The sequence below is a fragment of the Conger conger genome, chromosome 17, assembly GCF_963514075.1.
Source record: "Conger conger chromosome 17, fConCon1.1, whole genome shotgun sequence".
NCBI classification, from domain to species: domain Eukaryota; kingdom Metazoa; phylum Chordata; class Actinopteri; order Anguilliformes; family Congridae; genus Conger; species Conger conger.
This window is the reverse complement of record NC_083776.1, coordinates 23,232,460-23,244,917: the sequence shown is the minus strand read 5'-3', so window position 1 is coordinate 23,244,917 and position 12,458 is coordinate 23,232,460. Positions and strand designations below refer to the sequence as shown.

Genomic DNA, 12,458 nt, shown 5'->3' with positions numbered 1-12,458 from the left:
AGCAGAGTGTTACCATGAGATGGCCAACCACAGGAGGGAGAATCAGTGGCCTGTTAAGTGATTACAAATGTATTCTTCAGAAAGCATTTTTTTTTTTCTTCTTCTTCCCCGTCATCTATCAGGAGTGCTATAGGCTGCGTGTGAACTATAACATAAGTGTCAGCAGTGTCTCTGAGTTCAGAACGTTCAGAACCACATGGCCTCTCTTTCTGAGCTAAAGCAGGCCTCTCTTTCTATTCTCTTTCCTTTTTATTTTCTCAGTGCCAAATCCCAGAATGCACCTGGAGGCCAGGGGTGGGGCTTCCAGGGTGAAGCATGTGTTCACATCCCTGGGACCCGATTGGTGTATTTGGGTGGGCGGGGCCAAGGGCCATCTGTCGGCATACAGTATTCCACCCAGACTGCATTTTTAATAATGCCAACGGCATACAAAATAAAATATAAACCAAACGCCTGAGCAGCCTTCTGCTGTGTGTGTATGGACTCACCTGTGTTCACGTGTGCATGTGTGTGTGTGTTCTTATGTATGTATTTATTTGTATATGCATGTAGATGATTTGATTATGAATCTAAATCGGAACTTTGCAATGACTAACTGTTGGTAGAACTTAAAATGAAGCATACAAGTCAGTCTAGTTTGTGTTAATACCAGCAGTTTGGCCCCATTCTCTCTCTGCTACTGAACATATGTGGTACCGCTTTAGAATTCACATTTTCCAAAAGAAAAAAAGTTCTGTGAATTATATTTGGCTCCTGCAGAGGCTTGAGAGACTGATAGGATGGGCCAGGGTGTCTTTCAAGCCAGCAAAGTCGAGATCCCTGGTGTTAAAGAAGGGCGAAGAAGAAGAGCCATGGACAAGTTCCATTTCTCCATCTCTGGCACTCTAATCCCTACCATCTCTGAGAAGCCTGTAAAAAGCCTGGGGAAGATCTTTGACAGCAGCCTCAGAGATGCGGCATCAATCGCGCTCACCTGCGGAGATCTGGAGGGGTGGTGGAGAGATGACCAGACGAGACCGGCCTCCTGGGAAAATTGAAGGCGTGGATTTACCATCCTGCTGAGGATCCTGTGGCCACTGCTCCTTTAGGAGTTCCCCATCTCCCTCATTACAGACCTAGAGAGGTGAGCCTGTCACTGCCTAAGGAGGTGCCTCGGGCTCCCAAGCAGCTTGAGTAGCATCACCCTCTGTGGGTTCACCTGCAATGCACCTGCAAGCTGAGACCCCCCTTCAAGTCTATTGCGATATGGGGAGTCAAGCGACCCTAGTCTCTGGGGCAGGGATTGCTGTCCAGACCGGCAGGAAGTGGAGGGCAGAAGTTTCTGTTGACCAGCCGGGGTGACTGCCTCACCATGGAGTCCTGGTCGGGGCGGTGACTAGAGGAAGGGCTGGACTGGGAAACTGCGACAGGGTCTGGGGAAGGGAGTGCCGACGACAAGTCCAAAATGAGGTGAGGGCAGCCGTTGAGGATGAGAGGTCCAGCAGAGCAGTGGGGAAGAGTCAGCAAGGTGCCTGGATGAGATGGGAGCAGATAGCTGAGGAGAAGATCACCTGGACTGACCTATGGAGGGCAGAACCACACCACATTCACCCTTTCAGTCCCAAGCCCAATATGAAGGGGCTCCACCCAAATCCAAGGGGTTTTTTGCTTCGGTTGAGAGTTGACAATTTAGTAGCGTTTTAATGGGGGCTCAAAACCATAGTGTACCACGCATTTTGATTGGTTGTAAAGGTATAAGGTCGAGAGTGCTATATGGGATTTTATTGTAGTTACGCTTGAGTGCCATATGGCTCTCTTGGTCCAGGCAGTCTACAGTGTCCTCCGCAGCCCCTCCAAGCTGTACTGCTGAACCGTCGCAGAGGCCATCTGCAGTGCCATCAGCAGCAGCTGGAAGTTGAAACCTCAGAGGCACGGCATCAACTTAATTTGAGCTGGAGAGAAACCAAGCTCAGCACCGAAAGCAGCTGCTAGACTTCTTGGTGCAGCGCAGGACTGGTGACTGATGGAAGACTTGGGCAAGCGACTCCGGTTCGCCCAACATGTTGCCAAGACCACCCTCACACCGGACATTGTCTGGTGTCAGAGTCCAAAAGTCATGCCAGAGCCAGCTGTTCCATGGGAGGACTGCATTGGAGGAGGCCTTTGAGTGGAAATATGAAGACCTGGTTACTGCGACTACCACAGATAAGGTTGGAGCGGAAGGTGTTTGCCAGTGGAGGTAGGGTGCAGGTGATTTGCAGGGCAGTCCCTCTTGTAAGGCCTACACTGCACTTGGCATCACTGGGGAGAGGAAGAGGAGAGCAGTCTGTAACCAAACAGACGCTGCAGAGATCCTCCAGATGGCTCTGGATCTCGAGGGCGGATCTGTGGGATGTTGCTGCTCAGCCTGAGCTGGGTCGCCTGGGTGTCTGGTGTTGAAAGACCCGAAACGCTCTGCCCCCCAGGTTAAATCACTGATGTGCCCTAGCGTAGCATCAGAAGATGTATTATATATGGTATATGAAGCTAGCTGTTATAAGGTAAACCCTTATTCAGGACTGTGTACAGCTGCTGGTGTCTGTATAGTCATTAAGGTGATGTCTTCAGTTGTGAATCTTAGGCAGGTAACATCACCTCCTTCAGCTTGTTTCAGGAACGTGCGCATTGTATTTGCTGCCTCTTTAGCAAGACTAGCAAATACTGTGTATTTGCATCTAAACCCCATTTTGTATGATGATTGTAAGTTATTAAGATAAACATTAAGGATATCTTAGGCATGAACATTCCAGCTTTTGTTTTCATATTTGTAATGGGTATTTTGAAAACCCTGCTTTCTTAAACTGTTGGCCAGGATTGCAATACTCTCTTCAACTTCACAGAGGGCGCCATTTGTTTACTTTCAGTATTAACCACTCCCGACAATACCAGTTACATACACATGGACAATAATTACTCAGGTAAGAGTTCAGTAGTATATTCAGTAGAGATTTGCATTTTTTATTATATGTATTTTTTTTACAAATTTATTTAAAGCAAAAAATAGCACCTTTGGTTAAAGTGATACATTCTTCAAAATATGCATTCGTGGATTGAAGATTTTCAGCGTAAATGAAACCGATTAAATGCGTTTCTTAGCATGGTCTATATGATTAGTAGTCTAATAGAAATGGCATTGACAAGAGTTGACAGGCATTATCAGTGTGGCCTTGTGACCTCTGGGGCTGTGGGTGTGGGTGTGGTCTGTTACATCACTGTCCCCTTCCTTCAGTGCTTCCGGCAGTTTTCACTCTGTAGAACTGCTATCATGTGTGCAGTCATCTTCTGTCAGAGCACTGTGGAGTCCCCGCCCTCTGTGATCTCACACGGCCTTTATCGGAACACTTCTCACAGTGGAAAGCAAACAGCCCCTGACCTCTGACCCCCAGCCTTCTCGTTGAGGATTTAATACGAGTGCCCGTGCTCAGCCCTCTAAGCCAGTGCTGATACGGGTGTGCTGCAGTAGCAGGAATGCAGATTACCCATCAGCAGGGTATCCCCCGAAGAGAGGCAGGGCTTTGCAGCAGCAGGGCATGTAGTGATAGTGTCACTATATGCGGCTAACAGGAAAAACATGCGCACAAAACAGCTCTATATCTCCATTCCATATACACACACGCATAGCTTAGCCCTCTATCGCAGGATACATAAACACACTCGGCCCCAGTTCTCAGTGCAAACGCAAACGCTAAGCCCTACACTGGGATAAAAGAAACACAGACAATTTTTCTCTTTTACTTCCAGACCTCCCATCTCTCTGAACTTGAGGAAGGAAAGATGTACAGTGTCCAGCTGTTTGGATGCTGACCTCTGACCCCCTCCTCCGATATCCTGTTATGTCCTCATCCAATTTAAACTTCTGAATATTCCTTAGATCGCTTCCATTCCTATGCAGTAACATTCTTGTTGAATAAATCAGTGCAGTTCAGCAATGTGTGCGTGTGTGTGTGTATGCGTGCATGTGTGCTTGTGTGTAGGTAAGCATGCATGCATGCTATTGTGAGTATGTATGTGTGAATGCTTTTGTGGAGATATGGATGTGTGTTTGTGTGTGGCTATGCATGCACATGTATTTTGTGTGTGGCCATGCATGTATGCATGCATGTGTGTTTGTGTGTGGCTGTGCATGTGTGTGGGGATATACGTGCTTGTGTGTTTGTGTGTGGCTATGCAGGCATGCATACACGTTCCTCAGCCATCCCTGCAGTCCACATAGTTGCCTTTGATCCAGTAGCAGATCTGGGCGTATTTCAGGGGGGTGACGCGCACCGCCACGTTGAACTCCTGGGGGCCGCCGTCGCGGTCGACCCACTGGTGGCCGGAGAAAACGCCGATGACCTTCCGCTCCCAGCGCCGCTGCTGGCGGTTCCACATGCGGGCGTAGACCCCGGAGCCGCTGGCCCCCGGCTGGGCGTCGCAGTGCTGGTACAGCAGGTCGTAGGTCTCCTCGCGGGCCTTGCAGAAGCGGAACACCAGCTGGCCCACCCGGTCGTTGTCGAACCCGGAGAACTGCACCCTCTTCCCGGGCAGCAGGCGGGCGGCGGGGCTGACGCCCATCCGCATGTAGCGGCGCTTGTGGGCCTTCTTCAGCTCCAGCAGGGCGTAGTCGTAGTCCATGCCGATCTCGTTGGCGCTCCCCTTGACCCAGCCCTTGGGCACGTGGGTGCGCTTGACGCGGATCCACTGGAACTTCATCTTGTCGGGCCGGGCGGCCGAGCCGGTCCGGTTGGTGGGCGGCGGGGCGTCGCGTTGCCGTGGTTTCAGGAAGCCCACCCTGAGCTTCTGCGCGCCCTTGACGTAGTTCTTGCCGTCGTGCACGCAGTGCGCCGCCGTCAGCACGTGCCGCTCCCCCACCAGCGTCCCCGTGCAGCCGGTGGACAGCTTCACGGCCGTGGAGAAGGGGTAGTTCAGCAGGAAGTCCTGCCCCACGATGCTGAAGCGGCTGTCCGGCCCGTAGATCTGCCGCCGGGACCGGGACCGACCGGTGCGGGCGTCCCGTCTCAGCTCGGCCGGGTTGAACCCATAGATGCCCACGTCCGTCTCCAGCAGGCTGCCGTTGAAGTAAAGCGTTTCGTAGGACAGGAACTGGCGCAGGTCCCAGTAGGTGGGAGTCGGGGCCTGCTTGTGGCAGTCCGGGTCACAGGAGGAGGTGACCTCTAGCCGGGCCTGGGAGATGAACTCCGGGGCGGGCATCGGTGCGGTCCGCTGGGGCATCACCACGGGCACGCGGAGCTGAGGCCACTGGGGCTTCCAGGAGGCGCTGTGGAGCAGGGAGCACAGCGACAGCAGGAGGAGGGCCTGGACATGCATCCGGAACGCCATCCCGAGGGAGAACCTGCAGGGGAGAGAGGAGGGGTGAGGAGAGGGGAGGGGAGGGGAGGGGAGGGGTGAGGAGAGGGGAGGGGTGAGGAGAGGGGAGGGGAGAGGTGAGGAGAGGGAAGAGGATAGAGGAGAGGTGAGGAGGGGAGAGGTGAGGAGAGGTAAGGAGGGGAGAGGTGAGGAGAGGTGAGGGGTGAGGAGAGGTAAGGAGAGGGGAGAGGTGAGGAGGGAAGAGGTGAGGAGAGGGGAGAGGGAAGCAGAGAGGGAAGAGGAGAGGGGGGAGGTGAGGAGGGAAGAGGTGAGGAAAGGGAAGAGGTAAGGAGAGTGTTTACTCAGGAGCGTTGAGTGAGGAGGAATGCATCAGCGACGTGGTTGATGTTAGAGATGAGCCATGTGTCAGTGAGAAGGAATAACTGGGAAATTAAAAGTTTGGCTGAGGTACAGGGGCATTCCTGAGATTCTTCCCTATTCTCAGAGCACAGGAGCTCAGCCAGGGAAGCACGGGTCAATGGCATGGGAAGAGCACCAACATTGCTCTGGGGTTACTGTTGTTGGAACCGGGACGAGCTGAAGAACATGATGAATGTGACCGTGATATGAACTTGAGATCTTTGTATGCCAGGTCACAAGCTCTGGCCGTGTTTATGACATCTCTGGGCATGTCTGATATCACTCTGACCATCTGCTGTGGCTCCGTTCAGCGTCATAGGAACAGCGGGACTCCAGTGGGCAGGGGCTCCAGTGTGTCACTCACAATGGAGTACTTCCGTAGCGAGACCCGTCGGCATTCCCAGCCTAATCAAGGAGCCACTAAGCAAACACTGGATAGGAAGCCAAGGCCATCCTGGATGAATAGATCCTGACATCCCTTTTCCTTTTTATTTTCCTCCAAAATTTGGAATGCCCATTCGTAATTATAAGCCATCTCCGTCATTGCAATGTCTGGTGTCAATTTGGTCACACACCAGCACGCCACATTCTGTAAGATACTGACAATTGTCGCCTGAAGTATATGGTATCCCATTCTCCTTATTTGTTCATTTGACGTAGTCAAACTGAAAAAAATAATTTGAAACTTGTTCACTTCCTATTTTCTTGTTTTCTTCTCTCATTGATTGCACACTGGTCATTGTGCTGTTCCAATCCTGCAGTGTCCCACACACATTTGACCATAGCCACAAATGAACAACCACAAAATGTGTGCGGCTTGCCAAAATCCATTTTACAATTAAAAATGGCAAAAGCAAATAAAAAAAATTAATCTCATCCCTTCCCACACGCAATTACATTTGTTTTAAAGTATTCATGTAGCAAGCATTGTCACACCCTTGAACAAAGTACTAGGACTGGATTGTATTGAAAACTGTGGTCTGTGCAAGTGATCCTAGGCATGAGCAGCGGCTCCAGGTAAATGATTTGTATGTTACATTTGGAAATCAAGTAGAAATTACTTCAATCTCACACAGAACTGTTAAATTATCTGTAAATACAAAATTGTCATAAACTATTCTAGTCCAGTCTTGACTGGCAGCACTGCACTGTCTTGAGCATTTTAGTCTTGAAATAAGTCTTGAGATCATTTTCTCTCTCTCAAGTAGAACATATTAGCTTGTTTTAAATGAATGCTTGCTTCACAAGTGAAATTTTATTTTTCCATTGGCAAATCTTGAGATGAGATTAGTTTGACAAGATAAATGTTCTTTTTCCATTGGCAAATTTGGAAATGATTCAAACCGTCTTACCTCGTTGGCAATATTTTCATCGTATTTAAGTAAAATAAATAAGAGTCTCAATATAAGACTATAATGCTTGTTATTATTTATTTTTTTGCTGTGAGCATCCAGGGACTGTGGACTATAACCAGTCGTGTGGAGAGAAGTCAGATCTGTGGTGAGGGGCGATGGGAGGTTCCTTCATCATTCAGCCTGACCTCCCGCTGCACAGGCTGCTTAAACTGAAACTGCTGAAATGTAACTAAGCCTACCTCTGGTCTCGGCCTCTCTTTTTGTATAGCACACACACACACACACACACACATGCACACAGTTGTACTACCCTGGCTCCTGAAAATGTTTCCATTTTGTTTCCTTTAGTGAGAAATGCTCTGATCTCCTTGGGTGTTTGCCCTGACCATAACCCATGGATAACTGCCAACATTTCAGAGCCTAACCTTAGACAATGGACGAAAAACTCTCTATTTCCACATTTCGAAACTGAACGGGGCCCTATGAGAATCAAAGGTGACCTTTTCCCACAACAGACGCTTGTTTTCCATCCTCAGGGTGGTTGGGGGGGGGGGCAATGGGGGCAATGGGGAGGTGGGTGGTGTTCACACTGACAAGCAGCAACACACAATAATCCTGTATTGTATTAAACTGCATATGCATCACGGGATTATATTGATTCTCATGAGCGGTGCAGAGCTAAACAGTATGAAATCAAAGGGGGTGTAAACACTTAAAATACTTTGATGTTCACAACAGGCACCGCCAATGAGGTGACCTGTGAAGTACGAAAATGTGGTTGATATTCTATCAGTACTAATCATAAACATTCCAGAAATGTCTCATCTTCACGTTACTTAGCCTAAGTCATTTACGATTTTTTTGCCTTTGAGTTATCTTTTGATCGTCCAACTAAAATGTGTCCCCATAGATTGCCAAAACTGTAAAATAGCTGGAAGCTTCTATAACACAATTATGTGCTGTAACCATCAGTAAAATTCCACCCACTACTTGGCCTTTGCTGCCAGGTTTTTCCCCTGCTGCCTTTAGTGGTGAGAATTTGTCTTCCATTTCGACTAAATCCAATCCGCATACTGGTTCACATATTCAAGCGGGTTTGGCTTGTCCATGAACAATGTACAATGGTAGCATGTTCAGGCCATATTTTAAGGACCGTCAGCCTGTTTCACAATGACAGTTGCTAGCTGCAATGTGTTGTTCAGTGTTTAAGTATGTTTAACTTTGACCGGTTTGCTGACCCCGTTGTCATGGCTACATTTCAGATGTTTGAAATGCATGTTACAGCTCTTCAGAGGAAGACTGATAGCTTTACACTGCTAAGCTACCACGGTAAAGGTGGAAGGTGGAACTCCATTTCTGTGTAGAATACCTGTTGTTACGTTACTGCCAAATACCCTTAAAGATTCAGCCCTCTGTACTTACAATAGTGCTCACTTGACCAAATACAGCTCATTGTCCTTCTAGTGCACCGAACTTATCCAGTAAGGGATGACTCCATGTTGGCTGTGTTACAGCTCCAGGTGTAACAGATTAGACAAGTATCAGCACAGCCTCAAGGATTTCAAACATTTACTTCTTCACCATGAGCTGGTGTTCTCCTCACACAAGAAACTGTCCCCAAAGCTGTGCACTTGAAATTACTTACTCTGCACAACAATGACTTCTTTGGCATTTGGACATTGACAGAACATCAATTCCAGGACAAAACACAAGTTAAACCTACTCTGCAAAAATCCCACATGTCATTGGCCATTATTGGGGCTGGAAATTGAAATATTATTTTACTGAGCACTGGGGTATTTTTAGTCCCCAGACCGGGGAGAGGGGGACTAGTCTCGGAATTCTCATCAGGGGTGGAACTTAGCCAATTATATTTTAGCTGCGAGAGTTCATCATTCGGCATGAGGCAGCAGAGTCCAGGGTCTAATGTTCTATAGATGCGGTCTCTTGGGTCTTTTTTTGGGAGATTTTCCAGAGTCAGGTCATTGAACTGCCTCCATCTCGTGCGCTCTCTCCACATAATTTGCTCTCTTCCAAGAACCTAACCCTAAAAGGTTTTGGCAGTTGCATTTAAATTATAAAAACACTCAATATATACTGGTCGATTACATTTGAAAAAATTACTGAGTATTTTTCCATCTTATTTAACGTGGGATATCATATTTTCATGCAGGCAGCATTTTGACGATTAGACGACATATTTACTCTAATGCATGAAAAGAAGCCGATGTAATTGAAAATAACCATTAGACTACTTCTGTTCTCTTCTTAGGCTAATGTTATCAATACGAAGATAAGACTTCTTATCGTAAAGCTCTTGAAACTGCAGATAACGCACCACTTCGGAGTTCTGAATTATTTTTGGAGCAGCATTCTTCGCTTCGAGGGCCAGAGCACTAACTTAATAAATACTGTATGTTTCATTACTTCTATAGCATTTTACTTAACCTTCATCCCGACCACAACAGTCACAACAAGAAAACCATTAACACATGCTTAATTTGATTTTAATTACAAAATGATGGGGAACGGTAATTATGTAGCCAACATATGGGTTTCTCATAGGTTTCACTACATCAACTAGCGCATATAACTTTATAAGAATTTCACTGTAGTTTCTAGAAACTCTTTTTAAAAATAGGCTATCGAAATATATCTTTCATCGCACTGTCGACAAGAAAAGTTCTGAACAGTCATGACAATTACCCCCACGCGCTCGATAACTTTTACCCACTTTTATCACCGCAATTCTGCTTTTCTCTCTGAGCTGCCGCGCAACGGAGAGCGGCAGTGGGTGAATATAAGTACACGCTACTTGTATCCTCACCAATGAAATCCTGCGCTTGTTCCCACGGGCGGCTGGCTGGCAGGTGTACGAGAGTGGTAGCTGGAGGTCTCTACAGCTGGGGCATTGGAGGAGACGCCACTGCACTTTCCAAGGAAAGTAAGCCACCAAAAAGTGTCAAATTCTTCGGTACTCGCGCTTTTCCTTTTCTTTCCCGGGACTCATATCGTTATTCCACAGTGCACAGAAAGTTTCAGCGGAGACTTGCGCAAGGGAAGGCACACTCATTGAAAAAGGCGCAAACTCTTGACTGACGAAGCTGCGCAAGGCGCTGCGACTTTCTCAGAGGCGCGGTCACGTGACTGGGAGTCGCTAATGGACCTCGCGGCACTGCTGCATCCTCCAGGGCGTATTACCTCAGCTGCAGAAATGTGACTGCATCCGAAACTATAATTACCGTCAGCATTCAATATCCGCAAAACCCGAATACTGTGAATACAAAAGACGTCTGTGAAGCCAAAGCAGCAAATGAAATGTCAGAGAATAATGCTTTGTTGTCCTTCATGATGAAATCTTGCATATCAGTTTTTCCAGTTTTTCAAACTAATTACACAAAGGCTTTTTACTAAATATTTTTCGATTTTCTCCAAAATGTACTTGGGCAGTACTTGGCCTCCAGTCTAAATCAAGCTACTAAAACGTTAACAATGGAACTAAGCACAAGGTAAAATGGTGCTTGGACACTACATGATGCATGACCCAAAATGGGTAAAATAAATGGATGCTGCTTTTTTGTTTGCAATTTATTGTTTATTTGTGAATATTATGTGTTCATCTAGAGGAATGAACTAGAAGAATCCTAGTTATTCAATAATTCTGGCAAAACCCATGGTTTTAAACATTTTGTTTTGTGAATTTTGATTATGATGTTTTATACAAGAAGGGACAATAATAATATTAAGTTAACTAACACCATCGTGTTTGTTTATTTCATGAAAGCAAGGATTGAGGTCACAAGCCTGTATTCAGTAAATTGAGTAATGGAAGATCACTCTTTAACTGTTTTAGAACTATCCCCTGCTCAGATTTACTGCTTCTTGTGTCTGCAAAACTTCCAGATACAATCGTTCAATTGACATGAAGAAATGAATGGTTCTGATAATACTCATGAAAAATTAGCAGGAAGTATGTGCACTGTATATAGCTGAAGACTCTTATTAATAATGAAGAAACCATTATTTGGTTTATTTTGTTGCTTTCATTTCTCTATTTGAAATATCTCTCTCTCTCTCTCTGTCTCTGTCACGCACACACATTCACATACATACATGGCATGAAACAAACTGCTTTCTCAGAGAGAGAGAGAGAGAGAGAGAGAGAAGTCACTGAGTGACGCAGTGTATGTTTACTTATCCGTTTGTATATTTATAAGTGCCGTAATATAACTAAGTTTCTGCATGCAACTAAGTAAAAAGTGACGTAAGCACTTGACCAGCTGCAGTCTTTGAAATTACAAGGGTATGAATTGGACTTACCAGAGACTGCTGTAACCTAGGAGAGTGTTGAATTAATCAACATGTGGCTTGTGCTTTAATTGTGGATGGCGTTATTACAGTTATTGAAATTGCATTCCGTATGCCTGAGGACTTCCAACACACAAGACCAATTCTGTCTGACTAAGAGGACTTTTACGTGAACAGCCGGCAGGCCAGGGGGTATTAAATGACCCAGTTTAAAATGTGCTCACTCCAAGAGCAGGTTGGGACCTGTAGCCTTGACACTAGCAGTTCAAGTTTTGGTTGTGTGTTTTGCCAACTCTCACCAGATGTCTGTTGTCATGGTGATGCACCTGGCCTCATTAAATCAGGGTAGGCCCATCTTGGAGGGGGTTTCTGCCATAGTGACCCTGTTTTCACTATTTTATTTTATGTCATCAAAACCTAGTAGAGTTTGATGACATGTCTGAGGAATTTGAGGAGAGACTTGCTTACAGGATGCAGTGTGGGCACAGCACATGGTCTGATGACATGGTAGATCAAAATTTGGTGATTCAGATTCAAATAACTTGACAATAAAAATATGTTCTTGTGCAGGAACCTTTAAACACATATAAACGGGTTTCTCCATGTTGTGCAGCAAGGGGTACTTTCAGGGATATATCACGTTCCATGTATGATATGTAATTTTATGTAAAATGATAGCCTTGGTTAGTGTTTTTGCCAAATTATGAGCTGCTATTCACTCTCTATCAGAGACGTGGGGACTGTGCAAGCCATTTCAACTGGAATCACTGTCACGGACCCAGTTTGAGATGATTTGTACTTTGTGATATGGCATATCATGCAAAAAGTATTCATTTGGAAAATGGATAGACTTTGACATTCATATGATACTCAATTGGTGTTAAGGGGCAAACTGTGTGCCAAGAAAACATTCCCCACACCATTACACCACCACCACTAGCCTGCACTGTTGACACAAGGCTGGATAGATCCATGGATTCATGCCATTTGTCAGACCAGGTGACTTTTTTCAGTTCTGGTGACTATGTGCCCACTGTAGCCTCAGCTTCCTGTTCTTAGCTGACAGGACTG

At 46.3% G+C, this 12,458-nt stretch overlaps 1 protein-coding gene across 1 annotated transcript; it reads right to left on the bottom strand.

Moving 5' to 3' along the window:
• Positions 1–2,951: 2,951 nt before the first annotated feature.
• Positions 2,952–10,237, bottom strand: LOC133117121 (serine protease 23-like). Its single transcript, XM_061227260.1, has 2 exons — positions 9,907–10,237; positions 2,952–5,350 (listed from the first exon to the last, which is right to left on the bottom strand). Exon 2 carries the CDS (start codon positions 5,335–5,337, stop codon positions 4,207–4,209), a length of 1,131 nt encoding a protein of 376 aa, XP_061083244.1. The 5' UTR covers positions 5,338–5,350; positions 9,907–10,237; the 3' UTR covers positions 2,952–4,206.
• Positions 10,238–12,458: the final 2,221 nt, after the last annotated feature.